The sequence below is a fragment of the Periplaneta americana genome, chromosome 3, assembly GCF_040183065.1.
Source record: "Periplaneta americana isolate PAMFEO1 chromosome 3, P.americana_PAMFEO1_priV1, whole genome shotgun sequence".
Lineage (NCBI taxonomy): Eukaryota > Metazoa > Arthropoda > Insecta > Blattodea > Blattidae > Periplaneta > Periplaneta americana.
Genome location: NC_091119.1, coordinates 161,132,856 through 161,153,472, shown reverse-complemented (window position 1 = coordinate 161,153,472; position 20,617 = coordinate 161,132,856). Strand labels below are relative to the sequence as shown.

General features: G+C 35.6%; 1 protein-coding gene and 1 non-coding gene across 3 annotated transcripts in view; both read left to right on the top strand.

Annotated features, from left to right (window-relative positions):
• The window catches only part of LOC138696777 (juvenile hormone esterase-like), a 68,041-nt gene continuing 47,424 nt past the window's right edge, over positions 1-20,617 (top strand). Inside the window, exons 1-3 of one of the 2 annotated variants that reach the window (XM_069822173.1) lie at positions 1-131; positions 12,306-12,730; positions 18,729-18,866. In XM_069822173.1, coding sequence (XP_069678274.1) covers positions 12,530-12,730; positions 18,729-18,866 — 339 coding nt within the window. In that variant the 5' untranslated portion in view covers positions 1-131; positions 12,306-12,529. Of the gene's footprint in view, positions 132-8,595; positions 8,613-12,305; positions 12,731-18,728; positions 18,867-20,617 lie in introns of those variants that run through there. The other variant, XM_069822174.1, reaches the window with a different exon arrangement.
• TRNAH-GUG (transfer RNA histidin (anticodon GUG)) lies at positions 5,724-5,800 on the top strand. The gene has a single exon. It is a non-coding gene; the product is annotated as a tRNA-His (tRNA).

Sequence of the window (20,617 nt, the reverse complement as noted above, 5' to 3'; positions counted from 1 at the left end):
TCGAGTCGCTAGTTGTGTCACACTTCTGAGAAAATATTAGTCCATGCAGGGCCGTCTTAATAGCATTACAGGCCCTCGAGAAAAGCAATACACTGGGCCCTGCCTACACGACCAGCCACTGGGATATAAATGTAAGTTGTCTATAACCTCTTTAGTTCTGTTGTAGAGTATACTATACATAATTTTCTTTTCATTTTTTGCAATGTATTGGATATTTTTGAAAATTTTGAAAAATTAAATATGACAGAAATGAAGAGTATCACTTTTGCAACATTTCTACGACATAATTATAAATTAAAATTTAAAATTTTGTTGCCTCAAAAGTCAAAATTGCCCCAAAATATGATTTTATGTGAAGACTTGATTCTGGATTTTTGGAACCCCAGAATGATTATGTGATCGATTTGTTTCAATTTTTAAAAAAATTTAAATTCCGGACTGAAGAGGATAAAATAAACTTTTATTTATTTGTAAGCTTCTCTCCAACAAAATCAGTGTTTTGGCATTAAAAATAACGTTATGTATGTTTAATGTAACAACCTTTCGGACAATGTAACATTGAGCATTGACCTTGGAAAGCAAAGATTTAAATATAAAAATGGTACTTGGTTGGTAAATCATATCGACTGAGATAAAATAGGCCCTGATTATGAAATTACCATGAATTATTTATTATTGATCAAGTATTCAACACAAATATATGCCGAATACTTGCTTTCCACTCTTTTCCTGTATTGAGCGCTTCCTAGAACGAGATGATGCACCAGTGTTGCCATCTCAGTTTTTAAAAACTCGATAAGATACAGTGAAGAAACCACTAAATTGCTGTGTTGTCAATGTAAAAATAAGATTATCTTACCATTGTGAGTGTTAAAAAACCGCCAAATCCCTATATGAGCAATACAAATTTCATAAATTTTACCCGCTAAACTAACACTGAAATACGCTAGATCTAGAGAGGGAAAACCGCGGAATTGGCAACACTGTGATGCACCACTTGTTTCACTAATTACTTAGCACTGTTATAAACGCAACTTTAAGAAACTAAACATCCTAAACACAGTACGTCTACATACTTCTCAGTAAGAGAGCTAGAAAAGACTGAAAGAAATCCTACTGTAACAAGAAGATTGAGATGAGAGGTAAATGATACTGGAAAGAATGAACATCATGTGGTCACATTGGGGATGACAGAGTAGAGAATCTTACAAACATCACGTTTCTAGTTTGCTTGTGGATGAAGAGACAAATCAGTGGACAATAGGCCTACTGGAAAGAATAAACATCATGTTTGCATTGCTTGTTGAGTAAGGGGCCACATTAAATACATAAACACATTAAAATAACAAATCGTCATTCTTCCGACAATAACTCCTACGTAACATACTTATCGATTTTCAGATTTTTGCTCTATTAAATAACTTAAATAGTGATACAGCAAATGAGTAGCTTAATAGCAAAGACGGACATCTGTCGTCTCCATAGTTTTGATCTAGAGGTAATTTTTTAATTCACAGTGTTCTTTGTAATATTTAACACAATTTATTTCATAAATGTAGTGTTAGAGTTTGCATATGGTTTCACTATAACTGGAAAGAGCATGAAAAATTGTATAAAAAACCACAGCTATCTAAATTTCGATTGAGGTCAGATGTCCGTCCTTGATATTAAGCTACTCAAATAATAAAGTCTCCTATATGTAATTGTATTTCTTTCTTTCTTTAATGTAAGAATTCACAATCTCCTATGCACTACTGCCATAGAAGAATAAATGTGTTTTTTCTTCCTACTGAAAAATTTCATATTTTGCCCATAGGAGTTATTGCAGGAACAACGACGAAATATGGGTTGGGATTAATATTGTCAAACCTTACAGAAATAAACACTTACACAGCAAGAATTGGATGAAAAATGTAATGGTTGGTACAAAATGTATGATATATTTATTTTATTGGGTTATTTTACGACGTTGTATCAACATCTAGGTTATTTAGCGTCTGAATGATATGAAGGTGATAATGCCGGTGAAATGAGTCCGGGGTCCAGCACCGAAAGTTACCCAGCATTTGCTCGTATTGGGTTGAGGAAAAACCCCGGAAAAAACCTCAACCAGGTAACTTGCCCCGACCAGGATTCGAACCCGGGCCACCTGGTTTCGCAGCCAGACGCGCTGACCGTTACTCCACAGGTGTGGACTGTATGATATACGTAAATGCGAAATATATATTTAATTTCGGGTATGATTTGGTAAAATATACGAGAATTTTGTAATAGTTATTGTTTCATTACTTTAAACCTCATGCGTATGAAAGATTAGCAAATTTAAATGCTTCATTCTGTGGTGAACAGCGGATTTACAGGGACACGCTGGAGCATACGTCATTGCTATTCTCATAATTCCACCGCGTTCCTAAGTTCGACAGAACAGAATTGAAAGTTCTGACCAATAAGGGTAGTGAGTGTGGCAAGTGAAATGAATACAAATTCTTATTGGTTATCCATCAACAATACAGTACTGTACTTGCATTTCCTGCCCGCCCCGAGACTTGTGTATGCGCTTGTAGTACCGCAGTGAGTTTCGACAGTCTCACAAACGGCGCAATTCTCAAATAGAAAAAGAAGAGTTCATTAATTTAAAATCAGTGATCAATATGGATGTCCTAATCAATGAAATATTCTGTTTTCCTTTAACAAAAGTATCACTACAAGACACAGGACCAATTTCCATTCAAATGGCAAACCCATTTTCTGGTGCCCGTATAGGGGCGTGTCTAATTCTCCTACGTAAGCAATAGAACTATAGGATGTCGAACTTGTTTTCTGTCGAACTTAAGAGCTTTCACTGTACTGTAAGAACCATATACCATGTATTTGAATAGCATTTTCACCCTCTTACAAGACGTATGAACCAGTCATTCTTCCTGTGATGATAGAGAACATTGTAAGGAATATATTGTGAGTAAAAACAGAAATTCGTACAGTTGGCGCATACGTCATTGCTATTCTAAACGCCTCAATTTGTTGTTCATTCAGTGATGTTTTAGCCAGTGGAAAGGGGTAGTATCTGAACAGGTTGCAGCCAGTGACGCGTATCGGCACACGGCACTTAACAAGAAGCCAAGCGCTGTTGCAACAAGTCTCCAGGCGACTCAGGTTCGATCCTCGGCCAGATCGTGATGGAATTTGTGGTGGAAAAAGCAGACGTCGCAAAGAGTTTTTCTCGGAATACTCCCGTTTCCTTTCATCATTCCACCAACAGTCTCCACCTCCTCCTCATTATTTAGCACTGTTACATCTATCATCCACAATAGTAAAAATAGGTTGCGGTGAAATCTTGGGAGTAGTACGGGTTTCTGTTGCTGATGTAGGAAGGGCTTGGAGCTCCGAGCCCCTGGGGCTCATCAGGTTACTCGAATGCGAGCGGGATCTGAGTCTATCAGGGGCTAAAGCAGGATGGGTCACCAATCAGCGTCGGCTAATTAGGAAGGACTTAGGGCTGCGGGCCCCTGAGGATTATTAGGCTACTGTCCGCGAAGCGGGGCCTGGATCTATAAGAGGCTGACGCAGGGTGGCTCACCTGTCAGCGTCGGGTTCGCGAATGCCATCCAGACCAGCTGACGGACTTGGACAATCGTCGCATATAAGGGCGCACAAAGGACCAAACCGTACCTAAGTGTACTGAACCATCCCGTTTCCAGACCTCGTAAAGACAAGCCAAGTAGAGAATAACCGGCTAGTTAGTATGCTATTTACTTACGAGTTGAAACTAAGTTTCATGATGGGATTAAAGTGTAAACCAATTGTTATTATGTGGCGTTCTTTGGAGTCGTGGCGTTGATAGTGATTATTAGACTTCGGTCTAGGGCAGGGCCGGGCATGAGAGCGACTCAATCTAGCCGGCCAGAGCTGCTCTCGCTCCGCAAGGCACTTCAATTCCAAGCCAGAGCAGAACGCTCACGCAGTGGCGGACTCGCATTACAGCTACCTTCCCTGCATTAATGTAACAAGAGCCACGGTTGTTCTAGTCATTCAGTCTGTAAGTACATAATAGTTTATAAGTATATTACATCAATCCATTGTACATTACAGAATTTATAACACTCTTATTAATTTAATGAAATAAACTTCGCTCTATGCACACACGCAACTCATTAGGCTTATTTACATAACTCATACGCACATACTGCAACCTCCTCACCACGGTTCTACGAGACAGGCTTATGGCTTCCACTTCCCCTACTTGCTGTGGACAGAGTTCATCTGCCAATATAATTAAACATCGCTTGATGAATTCACCTTCGTTGAATGTTTTCAATTCCTTTGCAGTTTCGTGGCAAATTTTGTAGCTAATTCTCATAGCCGATTCACTAAGTACATTATTGTCATCCTGTTAATATATATGATATGATATGATATGATATGATATGATATGATATGATATGATATGATATGATATGATATGATATGATATATGATATAATATAATATAACATAATATAATATAATATAATATAATATAATATAATATAATATAATATAATATAATATAATATAATATAATATAATATAATATAATATAATATGTGATGCGATATATGATATGACCATATATTAATACAACTTAAAGAAAATGTTTCTCAGGTACATTATATTAGAGTATCTATTTGATATTTACATTGCATTATAAGTTATTATAGTACATTTAGTAATATATAATTTTAAATTATACAAATATTATGATATATCATAGTATATTACAGTTCGTGATATATAATATGAGATATGATATATCATAATACTTGTATAATTTAAAATTATATATATTACTAAATGTATAATAACTTATAATGCAATGTAAATATCAAATAGATACTCTAATATAATGTACCCGAGAAACATTTTCTTTAAGTTGTATTAATTTGTGGCGTTCATTACCAACATATTTGTCATATTCAGTAGCATGTTGTAAAGAATAATATCGTTGGATATTGAACTTCTTAATCAGTTTGAGTGTTTTATGCCAAATTAAACACTTTGCTAATCCACTACTCTCTACGAAAAAGAACTCCTCCTCCCATGATACATTAAAAGCATGCGGGATAGCGGGACGCTTTAGTGTATGAGCGGAAGCCATACTGCAGAGTCACCACTGCACCGACACTGAATGACGTACAGTATGCATACGTCACAGCGCTCGCAAGACCCGCACTTTAAAGCACACAGCGCTCATTTCTCAGAATCACGTAATGTGCCCAGCCCTGGTCTAGGGTCACCGATTGGCGAGACTGAAGCTTGGAACGCACGGAGTATATGTGACGTCAAGATCCTTGGGGTGAGATAGCACTGTGAGAGTACAGTTTGTTTCGTAACAAATTACATTACCGCATTTCTCATTCTGCTTGGCGTGGGTCTTTGCAATCACCATACGTACTTGAGATCCTGTGAGTAAACTAGTATATTTTATTTCTTTCCATTTATTTATTTTATTCTTTATACATACATATTTGTGTTAGTCTTAAATTCGCTGTTTTATAATTCACATTACTGAGGAACATGTCGAAAATTAAGAGCACTAAGCGTTCCCTTCAAAACGAACTAATAGAGAAATTCGGAAAGGAATTATTTTTTATTAAAGGAAAAAACACTGAATTTTGGAAATTTTGTAAAAAGTATAAGGACAGATAGAACTCGATTCTTACAAAAGCAGTGTAATAGCAAAAAGAGTCCACACCTGTGGAGTAACGGTCAGCGCGTCTGGCTGTGAAACCAGGTGGCCCGGGTTCGAATCCCGGCGGGGACAAGTAATCTGGTTGAGGTTTTTTCCGGGGTTTTCCCTCAACCTAATACGAGCAAATGCTGGATAACTTTCGGTGTTGGACCCCGGACTCATTTCACCGGCATTATCACCTTCATATCATTCAGACGCTAAATAACCTGAGTTGTTGATACAGCGTCGTAAAATAACCCAATAAAATTAAAATAGCAAAAAGTACATGGAAATATTTAATTATACAGTCAAAGCTGGCCTTCAACATCAAAATCAGATATAGAACATCAAAAAAGGATTTAATCTTAATTTTTGTATAATAATGTTGGTACATGCCAACATCCCTTTCAATAATATTTCAAAGCGTTTCTTGAAAAAAAGTAATTTTGAGTGAAAGTAGGAGATACTTTTCTTTTTGATACGTTGCGAATGTACCTTGTAATTAGGTGCGTTGAATTGTGAAGAAATGTATTTTATGTAAGTACTGTATATTTTTTCTTTTCTGCGCACATACAAATGCTTATTTTATACTGCTAAAACTTTTACAGTACCTTTAATGTAAATTGAAACATGTAATGTTAAGCAATTATTTTTTGTACAGGGACATCATTTTATTTTTACTTCAATTTTTATTGTACCTGAGTTTTTGAATGTACTTCACTCCCACCCCCTCTACTAGCAAACTTCCAACCGTCCTCCACACAGAAACAAGGCCGCGTATGCAGTACTGAGTTAGTGAGTATAGTACGTTCCAGAAATATGTTCGCGTTTTCTAGTGACGAAAGAGCTTTCAATATTGAATCATATTTTCGCACAGATACTGTCGTCCGTTTCCCTACGTCGCATCCCGGTTTCCCCACCTGCTTCTGTTTGCCCCTCTGTAAAGTCTAGTAGCTGGGCTGTCTTAGCTCTTTTCTGAGGAATTCTGTTAGGAATTGGACGTCTACGTAATAGTATACAACTGTTTAAAATAACTTAGGCCTAAATAAAAGGATCTCGTTAAGTAATTAACTGTCACGTGATTTCCCTTTCTAGGAGCCTGCGACAAAACCACTTGATAAATTTACAGTACATACGGTATGTACTGTTTTATAGAGTAGGTATAGAATTATTTCAACATGAGTTACTCGTAGAAAGGAGAAACTGGTAATTGGAATTAGGTACAGTAGTCTATAGTGCGATAATATGCACAAAAGAACTGAAGCCTGTATCGAAATGAACGGCCACCATTTTCAAAAATGTGTTTAAATATCCATATTACGATTATTTAGTCCACAACTGTGGAGTAACGGCTAGCGCGTCTGGCCGTGAAACCAGATGGCCCGGGTTCGATTCCCGGTCGGGACAAGTTACCTGGTTGAGGTTTTTTCCGGGGTTTTCCTTCAACCCAATATGATCAAATGCTGGGTAACTTCCGGCGTTGGACCCCGGACTCATTTCACCAGCATTATCACTTTCATCTCATTCATACGCTAAATAACCTAAGCTGTTGATAAAGCGTCGTAAAATAACCTACTAAAATAAAAAATAAACGATTATTTTTCAATTTAACTTCATTCTCTATAATGTAGGCCTACGCTAATGTGCTGTAACAGTATAATATACACTGCATAATGAATACGTCCGAATGGATAGCTTAGTTCGTGAGTAAAAACACTTGTTGTTAATACTGTATTGTATTTTGATTAAACAAAAACCTAATGAAAATTATCAAACTCAAAATTGCAATATTTCCTATTTTACATAAATGGATGAACTACTTTTCTTCCCTCCTATATCTAGTAAAGTGATTTTTATTTTACGCCAGTATCATCGAAGTCGAATCTTGGAAGGGGGAGCAAGCGGTGTTTCCGGTTCTAGACCTTTAATCCAAAGATATAGCCAGGTTAATATTAAAAATGTTAGTAAAAATAAAATGATGTCCCTGTACTAGAAATGCACTGTAATTATATATTATATTTGTAAACGTGAACATTTATTTTGTGTCTTACTGTGATTGAATGTTTACATGTTGAAGCAAGGAGTAACTGCACTTTCAATCTCCCATTCCCCTCGATCTACACAACACAGCGGTCCGTGCGTTTGTAACTTAACGCGTTCCGGTACCCTGATCCGCACTCTGGTGATGATGAAAATGAACGTTATGTGTCACCAATTGGACACTTTAAGCATACATACATAGTCTGCTAAAATCATTAAAAATGTAGGATATTTTGAAGAGGACAATGCCGTTACCTGCTGCCCTTGGAAAAATCGTACCTGCGACAGGATCAACGTGGTTCTTTACATCAAATTCATACACTTTCCTTTGAACTAGATCACGATCAAATTAATCGATTCTACGTGGGTCTGTTCTTTTTTGACTTGGAATATTTTGCTACATTTACGGCAACTATTTTCTTCAACCTTTGCCGCGTCCATTCGGTAACACACAACTTTCATTTTCGTCATCACTAACAATATTTGCAGATAGAGACTTCCAAGGACGTCACATGATAACAACTAGTTTCCACTTCAACTGATCCCATCACAAAATTTACAAGGAAAGCTCACCAAGTGATAAATTTCTACATCCGTAGAAGGCCTAGCCTTCGAGATAAGATTTTTCAAAATAATCACTTGATACTCATGTATGTCATATATCTTCAATGTCATTGTGAAGGAAAAAATACTTAATATCCCAAATGTTTATACACTGCCCTCAAAATCAGCTTACGAAAACTCATTTCTTCAAGTTGTTTCAAGAAGTATACTTTGCATCCGCCAGTGGTCATAGCATTCTTTTTTGTAGACTCGTGGACCAGTTACCAAGGTAGACAGACTATAGAAAGAATAACTTCAGAAGGTAAAATAATGGAAATGTTAACAATTTCAAAGCACAGAACTCCGAATGTTCAACCTCTTGACGTTTATAGCTTCAGGCCTTGGAAAAATTTCATTCGAAAGTTGTCTGATAGTGTTTTGTTACTTGGCACGAATATTATATTGCATCAGAGAGATAATGTAATAAAACTGCAGTCCTTAACACATAACCAGTTTTCATCTCCTAGATCAGGCCTGCAGAACCCGTAAGTAGGGGAAATATGACGTCAGCCTCATTCCACTTCTATTGGGAATGATCGACTTCCGCGTAGAGTTGCTTACATTCTTTTCTCGTGCAAGGTCCATCAGTGGCGGCACTGTAATTTTCAAAAAGGATTGTAATAAATTCATTGTATTTATAATGCGTTATCTCGTTTCAAGGTTTACAATTATGCTAGATTTCCTGTCGGTAGGTTCTTTGAGATTTCTTTGCACCTAACCTGCTTTAGATTTTCGAAAACTTTCCTCCTATCATCACCTGCGGAAACATAAATTTATAGCATTTGAGTAACAAACCTTGAAAGTCGCTATTAATTTAAATTCAAAATGAACACAACGAGTGACGTCCTTAATTTAACAGCATGTAAATAAATAATCAATATACAGTTCGTAATAATGAACTTACCCGAAAGTTTGTGCATTCCATAATTCTTAATATGGACTTCGTTGAAATGTGGTTTAATATTGAAATGACGAGTAGAAATAAATTGGATGGACACAGTAAACAAGCAATTCTTTCGTCTTCAACAACAAAATAATCATATTTAAATTTCCCTTGGGAGTAGTATTTCTTCACGGATTTAGATTATGCCATGTTCCAGTTCTCTTTAAACTGCGGTAAGCGTATTGTGTATTAATTTTTTTATTTATTTATTTGACTGGAGTGCGTTACAATGTTGAATGACAGCATTGACATCCGGTCATATAGCTATATATCACTCACTTATCAACGTACAATTTCATTTATCGTCTTATTACTAGTAAAACGAGTTAAGACTAGTAATGTAAGTTTCGTAAAAACAGGAATTAAAACTTTACTAATGCACGAAAAATCATAATAAATTCTTCAAATAAAGTAATTGGTTTGTTGCCTGCATGCAACATTTCGGACTTATTTCATTTTAGTAGAATACAGAGCACAGAAAGACAAGTCGGGGACTGTACTTAACTTATTATTTTACAAAAAAAGTGGACTTAATCGGCTTTACTAGTAATAGGACGATATATACATAAGTATACCTTCTTACATTGTATGCACACGTACATTTTAAAATTTATTTTAGATGTCTTTTAACTTATTTATTTCCCGCGTTCATTTTTTTTTTACTTTATAAAGGTATGTTCCTAAGGATTTTATTATCTGTTTATTTGTAATAAATTCTTTATAGCGTATTCTATACCTGCCGCCGCGAGAATGAATGTTGATGCAGGCGAGCGTAACTAGAACGCCATGACCGCACTGGTAGAAAAGGTGGATGGGGTAAGAAGGGATAGTAAAGCAGTCGCTCTGAGGAGCTACAGTTCTGCAGGTCTGGTATAGACAGTGGTGATATAGGTGCTGAAATGCGGATCGGTCTGAAACAAAGCGTAAGAAAGTTGTAGATGAATAATTTAAGTATGCTTTTTTTAATTATGGTTTTTTTAACGGCTCTCGCAACTGCCGAGGTTATATCAACGTCGCGGGTGTGCCGGAATTTTATCATGCAGGACTATTTTTACATGCCAGTACTTAAATCTACCGACATAAGCCTGTCGTATTTAAGCATACTTAAATGCCTCGAATTGGGCCAGGATCGAACCCGCAACCTCGAGCACAGAAGGCAAGCTCTATACTGACTACTCTACCCAGATCGTGGAAACGTACTGATAAGCCCGAACACACAGACAGGCATAAATTTGCAGCGTTTTGGGAAAATGGGTTTAAGACTGCATGTAATAGAGAGCAACAAAACAGGGCTTACAACCGGTTTTCATTGGACCGGTCAGAGAGCATCCGACCTGATGTTCGAATTTCAACCTTTGTCCCTGATGTTTTGCAGGCTAGACAGAACACTGACATTTTCTGAGTACACAAAAGGAGTAACAATTGAAGGAAATTTACCGTGTGTAATTAAAAAAAAAAAAGAATGCTTTGCTTAATATAGGCCTACAATTGATTGCATACTTTACTACACTTCTCTTCATAACATACAGTATATAGATGAACAAATGGACACTGGTAACAGCAAAGGAAGTAAGTGTAATGCATAATATAACATGTGGCGTGTAAAGAAATTCAAGAACCGAATAAATTACAATTACTTATTAAATAAAAGAGAAAATAAGTACATACATTCTATTGTAACGTTTACACTTTAAATTCAAAATGCATACCCCTAAAACAGTAGCAGTTAGTGCCTTTTCATTACCCTATGCAGATGCACTATTTCATTAATAAATCATTTTTAAGAAGATAATATGTCTTACTCTTGACGATTCCAATTGTAATACCTGAATGAATGAATTTAATTAATTAATTAATTAATTAAAGAATCAATCAGTGAATCATTGAATCAGTCAATGAATCAATCAATGAATCCATGGATGAATGAGTCGATGGATGGATGATTGATTGATTGATTGAATATTTTCCAAAAACACACAAAACAAAAGAAGACAAATTGCATAACATATCATATACACATTTTAACAAACGAGCAATTGTAACGTTCAAATAATTCAACATAACAAATCAAATTTTGCTACTTACATGATGTTGCTTTCAAGCAGCATTTTTTACGGTCATGAATTTCATTTTCTGTATGACTAGAGTCGACGGCAATTCGGAAGGCGGTAGTCTGCTAGCGTTTGCGTCGAGAGAGACAGAGAGAGCTAGGCAGCGTACAACATCACGCGCACGTGTAATACAAATAGCGCAGGAGAGAATTTAAATTATCAAAAGACAATAATGACCTTAGCCGTTGATTACTGTAAGCATGACACCAAACAAACCCTCTTTTCTACATTAGCAATATTCTTTGCACGGTTCTAAATCCCACACTACATGCTTCTGCAGTCGTTTCTTGTACGGTGGCAACGTTGCAGCCAGCATCAAGATGGCCGGCAGCGTTCTACTCGTCAACGTTTTTAAAATTTTACTTATTTAATGTATTGAAACACTCACACGTGAACAAACGAACTCGGGAAGTACATGTTACAGACTGATTCCAATTGGTTCTACTGTACAAGCTTGTGACGTCACATACCAGAAATGCTACGGCGCATATAGCAGCCGACCGCCTTTCGCACTGCCGTCTAGTCTAACATAATATCATCGTCTTCTGAGTCGACCTGGTTGGCAAGTTGGTATAGGCCTTCTATGCCCAAGGTTGCGGGTTCGATCCTGGGCCAGGTCGATGGCATTTAAGTGTGCTTAAATGCGACAGGCTCATGTCAGTAGATTTACTGGCATGTAAAAGAACTCCTGCGGGACAAAATTCCGCCACATCCGGCGACGCTGATATAACCTCTGCAGTTGCGAGCGTCGTTAAATAAAGCATAACATTAACATTAAACATCGTCTTATGTGGCCGAATTAATAAAACTACAGTATAAAAAAAGAAAGAAAAAAGTTATTACAGTTCGACGTGGATTTTATATCTAACGGTGAGATCTATGTTACTCGTACATTTTGCAGGATATCATCTGACCTTGAGAGGACAGCAGAGGCTTACCACATTCACTGAGAAAGCGAAGGAGTTCTGTGGAACAGTTCCATTACTACTGATCTACTGAAGGTTGAAGCAGAGTACGGGTGAGGTAACTGGACACGTGAAGAAGATATTCAAGCAGAATACAGCTGTGGTCAATTTTGCATTACCAACTTCCTGTATTTCTGTTTTTTAAGTAACTTTTCCAAATATGAAATGCTTCAAATTTTCCGTTCTGATTTTCCTGATCTTGTTCGGTTTATCTTCATCATCTGATTCTGATTTGATTGTGGAGACTCTTTATGGCCCTGTCAGAGGCACAATTCTGACGTCAGCACGCAGCAACCGACCATTCTTCGCGTTTATGGGGATACCATACGCCAAACCTCCCGTTGGAGATCTCAGGTTTAAGGTATGAGTGCTACTTCTTACCGTTTACGTTAGCACAGTCTAGTATATATAGTCACGAAGCTTGAGTTGTGAGGGTGCTAGAAACAATAGACTGTGCCGCTACTATTTCGCATTGTCTGTAATGAGGCGATATTAGCGATCCTAGTGGATAGCAACTATCTATGGATGAATATTTACTACGTATTGAGCTTCGTGACTGTATGTACTAGACTGTGACATTAGCATGCAACAATATAAATATTAAATTTAAGATTTGACTGAAATAATCCCAAAAACTATGTTAATGTACAGGGCTTTCATTTCAAAACTTACCAGTCTAAATAACTATAAAGGCCCAATTAAAATTGAATTCAATTAAACAAAACAAAACATGCGAAAACAAATGAATGAGATGTATAAACAATTGAATACTCCCCAAATTTAAGTGTCACAAGATAAGGATGACAATATTCCACCGCTATGGAGTAACGGTTAGCGCGTCTGGCAGTGAAACGAGCGGGCCCAGGTTCAAATCAATGTTGGATACTTTTTTAACACTCTGTATATGTATTGCTTATAGACAGCGCTGAATATCCGCTTACCACAAGCCCTTGTGTAGCAAGATGTAGCCATGAGGAAATATTAAATCTCAGCCAGCATTTTCTGTTTTTTTTTTTAATTGACTACTAACATTTGAATTTTATTTTAGTGTATTAAATATTTAAGGCATCCCTGTAGCACGCTAACTTTTCATATACTTTTAATTTTTTGGTCCCCTGTTTTCAGTTATGTCCTCCGAATACATTAATCGCTTTAACAGGAAAGCACATATTTACCTCACTGCTTACACTGCAATATCGAAGGAAAACGCTTTTCTCCTAATTTTTTTATATATATTTTTTATTATTGGGTTATTTTACGACCTTTTTCAACATCTAGGTTATTTAGCGTCTGAGTGAAATGAAGGTGATAATGCCGGTGAAATGAGTCCGGGGTCCAGTACCGAAAGTTACCCAGCATTTGCTCGTAGTGGGAGAAAACCTCAACCAGATAACTTGACCGACCGGGACTCGAACCCGGGCCACCTGGTTTCGCGGCCAGACGCGCTGACCGTTACTCCACAGGTGTGGACGCTTTTCTCCCAATTATGAAGATTATGTCTCATGATCTTTGCAGGTCTCTCTTCATTTATTCGCTGTATGTTCTCTTGTCTTTGCCGTTTGCTTCTAAACACACTTCTACCAGACACATCGTCTTGTGTTTGTCTTCATTTTCCTTTTAAAAGAGTGTCCATTTTTCAATTAAATGGCGCTCTAACACAAAGATTTTTAAACTAAAGCATAATTTATTAGCTTTCAGTAAAAATTTCAATTTCAATTGAAATTAGGCGTTACTTTTGAAATATCCTATATGAGCGTTTCTCAAACTTTTTTGAAGTGGGGACCACTTTTTAAAGTCAGAACAGTTCCACGGACCACCTTACTCTTGTTTCCTTCGAAAGCAAATTTATCTTTTTCGTAGCATATTTTAATACCAGTAGTGCTTTAAATCCTTCTTTTGTTGTTGAGAGTAGAGTGGGAAGTCGATAGACGGGTATGGTAATACATTTCATAAATGTCTATACTGGGAGAAAAAGTGAAATTCGATTACCATGTTTCATTTCCAAACTCTGAGATTTTAAGCTATAGTATGATACGCAATTCGTTCGAATTTTATTTTTTCTTCTGTCTTTTTTGAAGGACCACAAGGGCAGACCTCGAGGACCATAGTTTGAGAAACGCTGTCCTATACAATCAAGCTAACAATTCTTCAACTGATCTATAGCCCGGTATGCAGAGCAACTACAAAACCATCTGTCATTAATTTTCTGAGAGACATAAGGCAGGCCTTATAAGATAGTCTACCTATTTCCACGCAGATATTTATATACTGTTTATAAGCTTTCAAGCGTAATGTCATTTAAATTTATAAAACATATTGTCTCGAAATGTTTCCCATGAACAGCTTAGAAACCTAAGACCTCTCGTTAAACATCTTTGAAACTTATGAGACTTCATTGTAGCGTTATCTGGGAGAAGAAAATCTCATAGAATCGAAATTTTTACATCTCAAGATCGGAGATGAAAAATACCTAGTTTCCTAAATTCAAAGCATATGATCAGACATGTAGGAAGGACCAAGAAACAGGTTCGCACTAAAGATTCACTTGCCATAAAAAAACTTCAAGGACCGTCAGGCAGAATTGAAGACCTCGGTGCAAAAACCGGTGCAGTCCAGAAATGAAAATTTTACAGGAAATAAATAAAACTTTTTACACAAAAATTGTATGTGCATTAATTTCAAACTGATGCTATTTAGGAAATTATTGTTTTTTTTTTTTTTTAAATATAGTTACCAATATTCTTGTTAGTTCTCTTTCCTCCATACAGTTTTTTAAATGATGGGCTTGAATGTTTTTTGTCCCGAAAATTCATAGACTTCTTTGTCATGTTTGAACTTCATGTATTTCTTGTTTGAAAAAAATCTACCAAACTTATTTCAGTCTCAGTTGAAGTTCCCGTTGAGTGGTTCATCAATGCGCATAATTATATAATACATTTTTGGCACACCTACATGGGAACTGCTGTTTTTCATAACACATTTTTGGTTAGGGAGTTCTTCTTTGCTGTACGTCTACGGCAAAAACATTGTAAGAGTCATATTTCCGTACGAATACGCAAAGTTGTCATAGTAACATAATCTACATTTATAATTTGAATTGATAATGGAAATTACGGGAAAACGGCTGAACGGATTTTAATGAATGATCCGTCATCTTGAAACTTGGAATCCAAAGGATTTTCAGAAAAATAGTAACTTTCAGTGAAGCGTTAGTTTTCCTACATAATTTTCCTATTTTTCAAAATCCATCTTTTGTCAGTTTGGAGAACTAATTGCATTTCAGGATAAAACAAAACACACACTACAATAAACAATAGGCTATTACACGAAGGCCATGACCTAAAGGATTGCTGACATATTTAGAGTTCACATTCAATCGGTTATTAAAAACTACAAGACTTACTAAAAATAATTTACAGGTCTAATTCTGCGGTATGTAATTTTATGAGTACAGCTCTGTATTGGATATTAAAATCTACAAAACTTGAGACGGTTTACCATTAGAAATGAAATATTCTTATAGTTAATACCATGATGTTAAAATATGTTTAACTACAAAACTTGCGTAAGATAATAATATTGTTATTAAAAATCAAATATTTTTATAGTTATCAATCAAGTGGGGCTGGGTCTTTTTCATATACTTAATGGCGGTCTGATGTAGATACTTGTATGCGTCATTCTCTTCAATATTGGCTCGAGAGAGAGCCCAAAAATTATAGTTCCTAAGGAAAGACGGTATTACTTACTGATAAAATAAGAGGCCTACAAAATTTTGTAGTCTCCAGATCATTTCAGCAAGATCTCTTAGCAGGTTAAAATTATTTAAACCTTTACATTTCAAGCTCTACATGCAGCAGCTATACCAAGATGCTATGTCTATTGTTCGAAAGCATAGCAAACCTGACTTTTTTAACTTTCACCTACAATCCACTGACCTAAAATAGCTATTGCTTTACTCCCACATGAAAAACCCACTGATCGTCCTGACATTGTTACTTGCGTCTTCGCGTTGAAACTCAAAAACCGAAGGTGGATAGGTTCAAGAAAAAATATTTGGCATAAAAAAAATTCAGAGAGATTATGTTTCATTATTATGGAAGCAAATAACTTTCAAAATGTCTGGTATTTTTCATTGAAAATAAATCTGAAAAATTTTTATTTGAACGTCTAATGAACTTAGTTTGCAGCATTTGCTGCACAAGCCACTAGTAGGTCTATAGTTATAATTAGACGTAGTACTATAGTGGTACTATAAAGACAATGCGGTATTAGAAGGCCGTGACTCCTAGCGTAAAAAAATTTAATATTTTGTGATTAATTAATAACTTAATTCACATACAATTTCCACGTAGTTATTGCAAAAATATTTCACGTAACTAGTACGAAAGGGTCTTTCGCGCACTCGTTTTGAAATTCCGGACTCTGCTAACGCCTTGTCCGTAATGTCTCACTCGTACACAAAAGTACACTTTCTGTCCTGTTACATAAATAACTATATATAAATTTCATATACGAGTATTATATATTTTCAAACACGTATTATTGCAGCCAATAAAAGTAAGCTTATAATACAGTAGTTTTTAACTTGATTATTTAACGACGCCGTACCAACTATTTGGGTTAATTAGCGTCGATGAAATTGGTAATAGAGAGATGATATTTGGCAAGATGAGGGCGAGAATTCGCCACAATTAATCTGATATTCGCCTTACGGTTGAGGAAAACCTCGGAAAAACCCAAATCAGGTAATCAGCCCAAGTAGGAATCGAACCCGCACCGGATTATCAGACAAACGCGCTACTAGTATCTGATCTTGGGGGAACCAAAGCTGTATTTAAAATTGGTAGTGAAATATACGACTGTAGGAAAGGAATATTGACCTACCTTCCATCTAGGGGGATGATCTGTCTCTTTTTTGACGCATCGACTATCAGTGAAACAGTCGTGTCCTTTTCAACTGTAGAGACGTTACTAAAAGTCACACTTGACGGATTCTTGCACAAAAATGTGCAGCATCTATGCTGATGATCAAGTAAGAGTAATTCCTGAAAGACTAATTTGGCCGTCTCCTCAGTGTTGCCAACTAATACTAGATATCAACAAAAGAGGATGAAATCACACAATGCTATGTATAATAATAATAATAATAATAATAATAATAATAATAATAATAATAATAATATAGTATTAACAATAACGATGTCTTGCTTAATTACCTCATCTCATCTTTATGTTGGGGAGGTGTTTTCTAAAAGGTTCAATAATTTGTGAAAGAGTATATTTTTCTTCTGAACCTCTCGCACATTATGTTAGTAGTTAGTATATTAGTGTATGATCTAAAATTAAAATGTATTTTGTCTGACAACATGAAATTCGTTGCTTTGATTAAACAGTTTACGAATCAAGAGACCTAACCTAAAAATGTATTTTGTTTGATCACGTGAAATGATTAGTACGAATTCCGAAAACGAATGTCACTTTGAAATGTATGCTTTAGAATATTTACTCCATTATTGTAATAAAAGTCTAAACACGAAAGAAATTAATTAAAATGTGAAATGGTATTTCTATCGATTACTTAAGGACATGTATTACACGAAATATGTTATATTTATTTAAACTTAGCCTATCTGACTTTAATCTTGAAATTGTAACCACAACACAAAGCAACACATACAATAACCATTATGTATTAATATTAATACTGATGTATTTAATTATTAGTATGTTCAAATTTCACTAGCTTCCAGTAATGGGCTCAGAAATCTAGAACAATTTGAATTTTCAGAATTTAAACTCGTGTCACTGCTGCCAACATAACAGTTATAAAATCACTACCGGTTGTATTATTTCTCAGTACCGAAATTCGAAAGGAAGTTGGCAAAAGAAAATTCAACCTGAAAACTATAAAATCACCATAATCCACTAGCTTATGTAGTAATGGGGGAAAAATGGTTAGGTTTCACCCTTAGGGTATTAAGTAAGCTGACCCGGACTATATGAAGTGTATACTAAATATTGATGTTTAAAAAAATTGGACTTGACTGGTATTTTGACGGAGGTCTTCAATTACATTACGAACCAAGATGCGTGAATTCGTGTGTTCAGATTTGTAGTGCAAAAGTTTAACAAACTCGATCGTTACTTTTACTATAACTACCTATCAGTCATAGGCCAATAGTCATATAAAAAGATATGGAATTGTTTCAGTTTGTACTGGTGTTCCCATTTCACCTCAAATGTCAATCCTACAGTATGTTTAATGTAAAAGTAATGATGTAACAAAGCCTCTTGCTTCAAACATAACATTTCCCTCACAAAATATTTCAATATCATCTTAATCTTATTTCAAACAGCCAATCCAACCTCCGGAACCTTGGACCGAAGTAAGAAATGCAACTGCTGAAGGATCAGTATGTCCACAGAACAGTGAATGGAAAGTAAGAGCGGAAGGCGTAGAAGACTGTCTCTTTATAAACGTCTACACACCAAAGGTAAGAATACATTAACGGAACCATTGGTTATTAATGGAGAAAAATTCGCTCCGGCGCCGGTGATCGAACCCGAGACCCCCCGTTCTACGTACTGGGTGTTCTAATCATTGAGCTACGACGAGGTCCAATCCACTAGACTCTAGTAACATTTTGTTAGTTATTCAAATTCGTACACATGTAAATAAGATCTTCTGCTGTGAAATAATTTTATTGCATTTATTAAAAATGTGTAAACAAAAGTATAAAAAGTTATTGTGTTCACCCTTGTCTTTTGGTCGTTCCTATTTGTGCAGCATATAATAATAATAATAATAATAATAATAATAATAATAATAATAATAATAATAATAATAATAATAATTTATTTATTTAATCCGGCAGAGCTAAGGCCAGTAGGCCTTCTCTTCCGCCCAGCCAGACTCTAATTCTAATTGAATACAACTGCTTACATAGTTATTACATTAATAGCTAGACCATAAAACAACATGAAAGTAAATAAAGAAAGTTGGATAAGTAATGTTAGTGTGACAATAATAAACATTGGTAAGAAATAGTTATAATAATAATAATAATAATAATAATAATAATAATAATAATAATAATAATAATAATAATAATAATGAAATAATTTAGATATTTATCTGTGAGATATATATATATATATACATATATATATATATATATATATATATATATATATATATATAACCATTAAACATTGAGAAACCTGAAACAGCTATTATTGTTAACAAGAATTGTTAGAAAAATATTTCGTTAGCCTATTCTTAAATTGGTTTGATGTCTGACAGTCCCTGACATTACTCGGTAGGGAATTCCAAAGCCGAGGAACAGCCACAGTGAAAGAAGATGAATATGAGGATGTTCGGTGGGAGGGAATGGATAATATTGAGGAGTGTTGTGATCGTGAGTCTAGGTTATGATGGGTGGATAAATTTTGAAAACGAGATGCAAGATAGACAGGAGTGGAGAAATGCAATATAGTGCTGCCAGGTATCACGCGAAAGAATCCAAGGTCGTTCGCGCTCTTTCTTACACATTCTTGCGTTACGTTGATAACCACTATTCAGCTACAACATATCCGTTATGTCAGATGTTTCTAGCTTGACGTATACCGTACAAGAGCCATTAATACTTTAATTCTAACGTCCACTGACATCACCCAACTATCAATACACATCACGAATAACTATTGTATCTTTCTTCCATGTCATAATACGTGATTACCAGGCAGTTCATTTGTGTTTTTAAACGTACAGCCGATCGAGTAGTTTCTTCTGGTACATCTATTACGTCACGTGGATTCATAATCAGGATAGAATTGCAAACAGATACGCATAGGCTATGAATCATAGTACAATACAGTCGCTCCATCGTCAATGTTAATGTTATGTTATATTTAACGACGCTCGCAACTGCAGAGGTTATATCAGCGTCGCTGGATGTGCCGGAATTTTGTCCCGCAGGAGTTCTTTTACATGCCAGTAAAACCATCGTCAATGATGTTTATGTAAAACACAAATTACGACTACATTGTGATCTGATTATAATACTGAGAAAGTTGAATTTTCATTCAGACTTTTGTGTTAATATTATTTTAATTTATCAATCTATGTTATATTATGTTTAATTTTGATCTATATTTTTTAAATAATTTTCTAAGTGGGCTCGTTTCTGAACACAAGTTTATCCCATTCCAATGTCGCTAGAGCCTAAATTAATTTAACTTAATT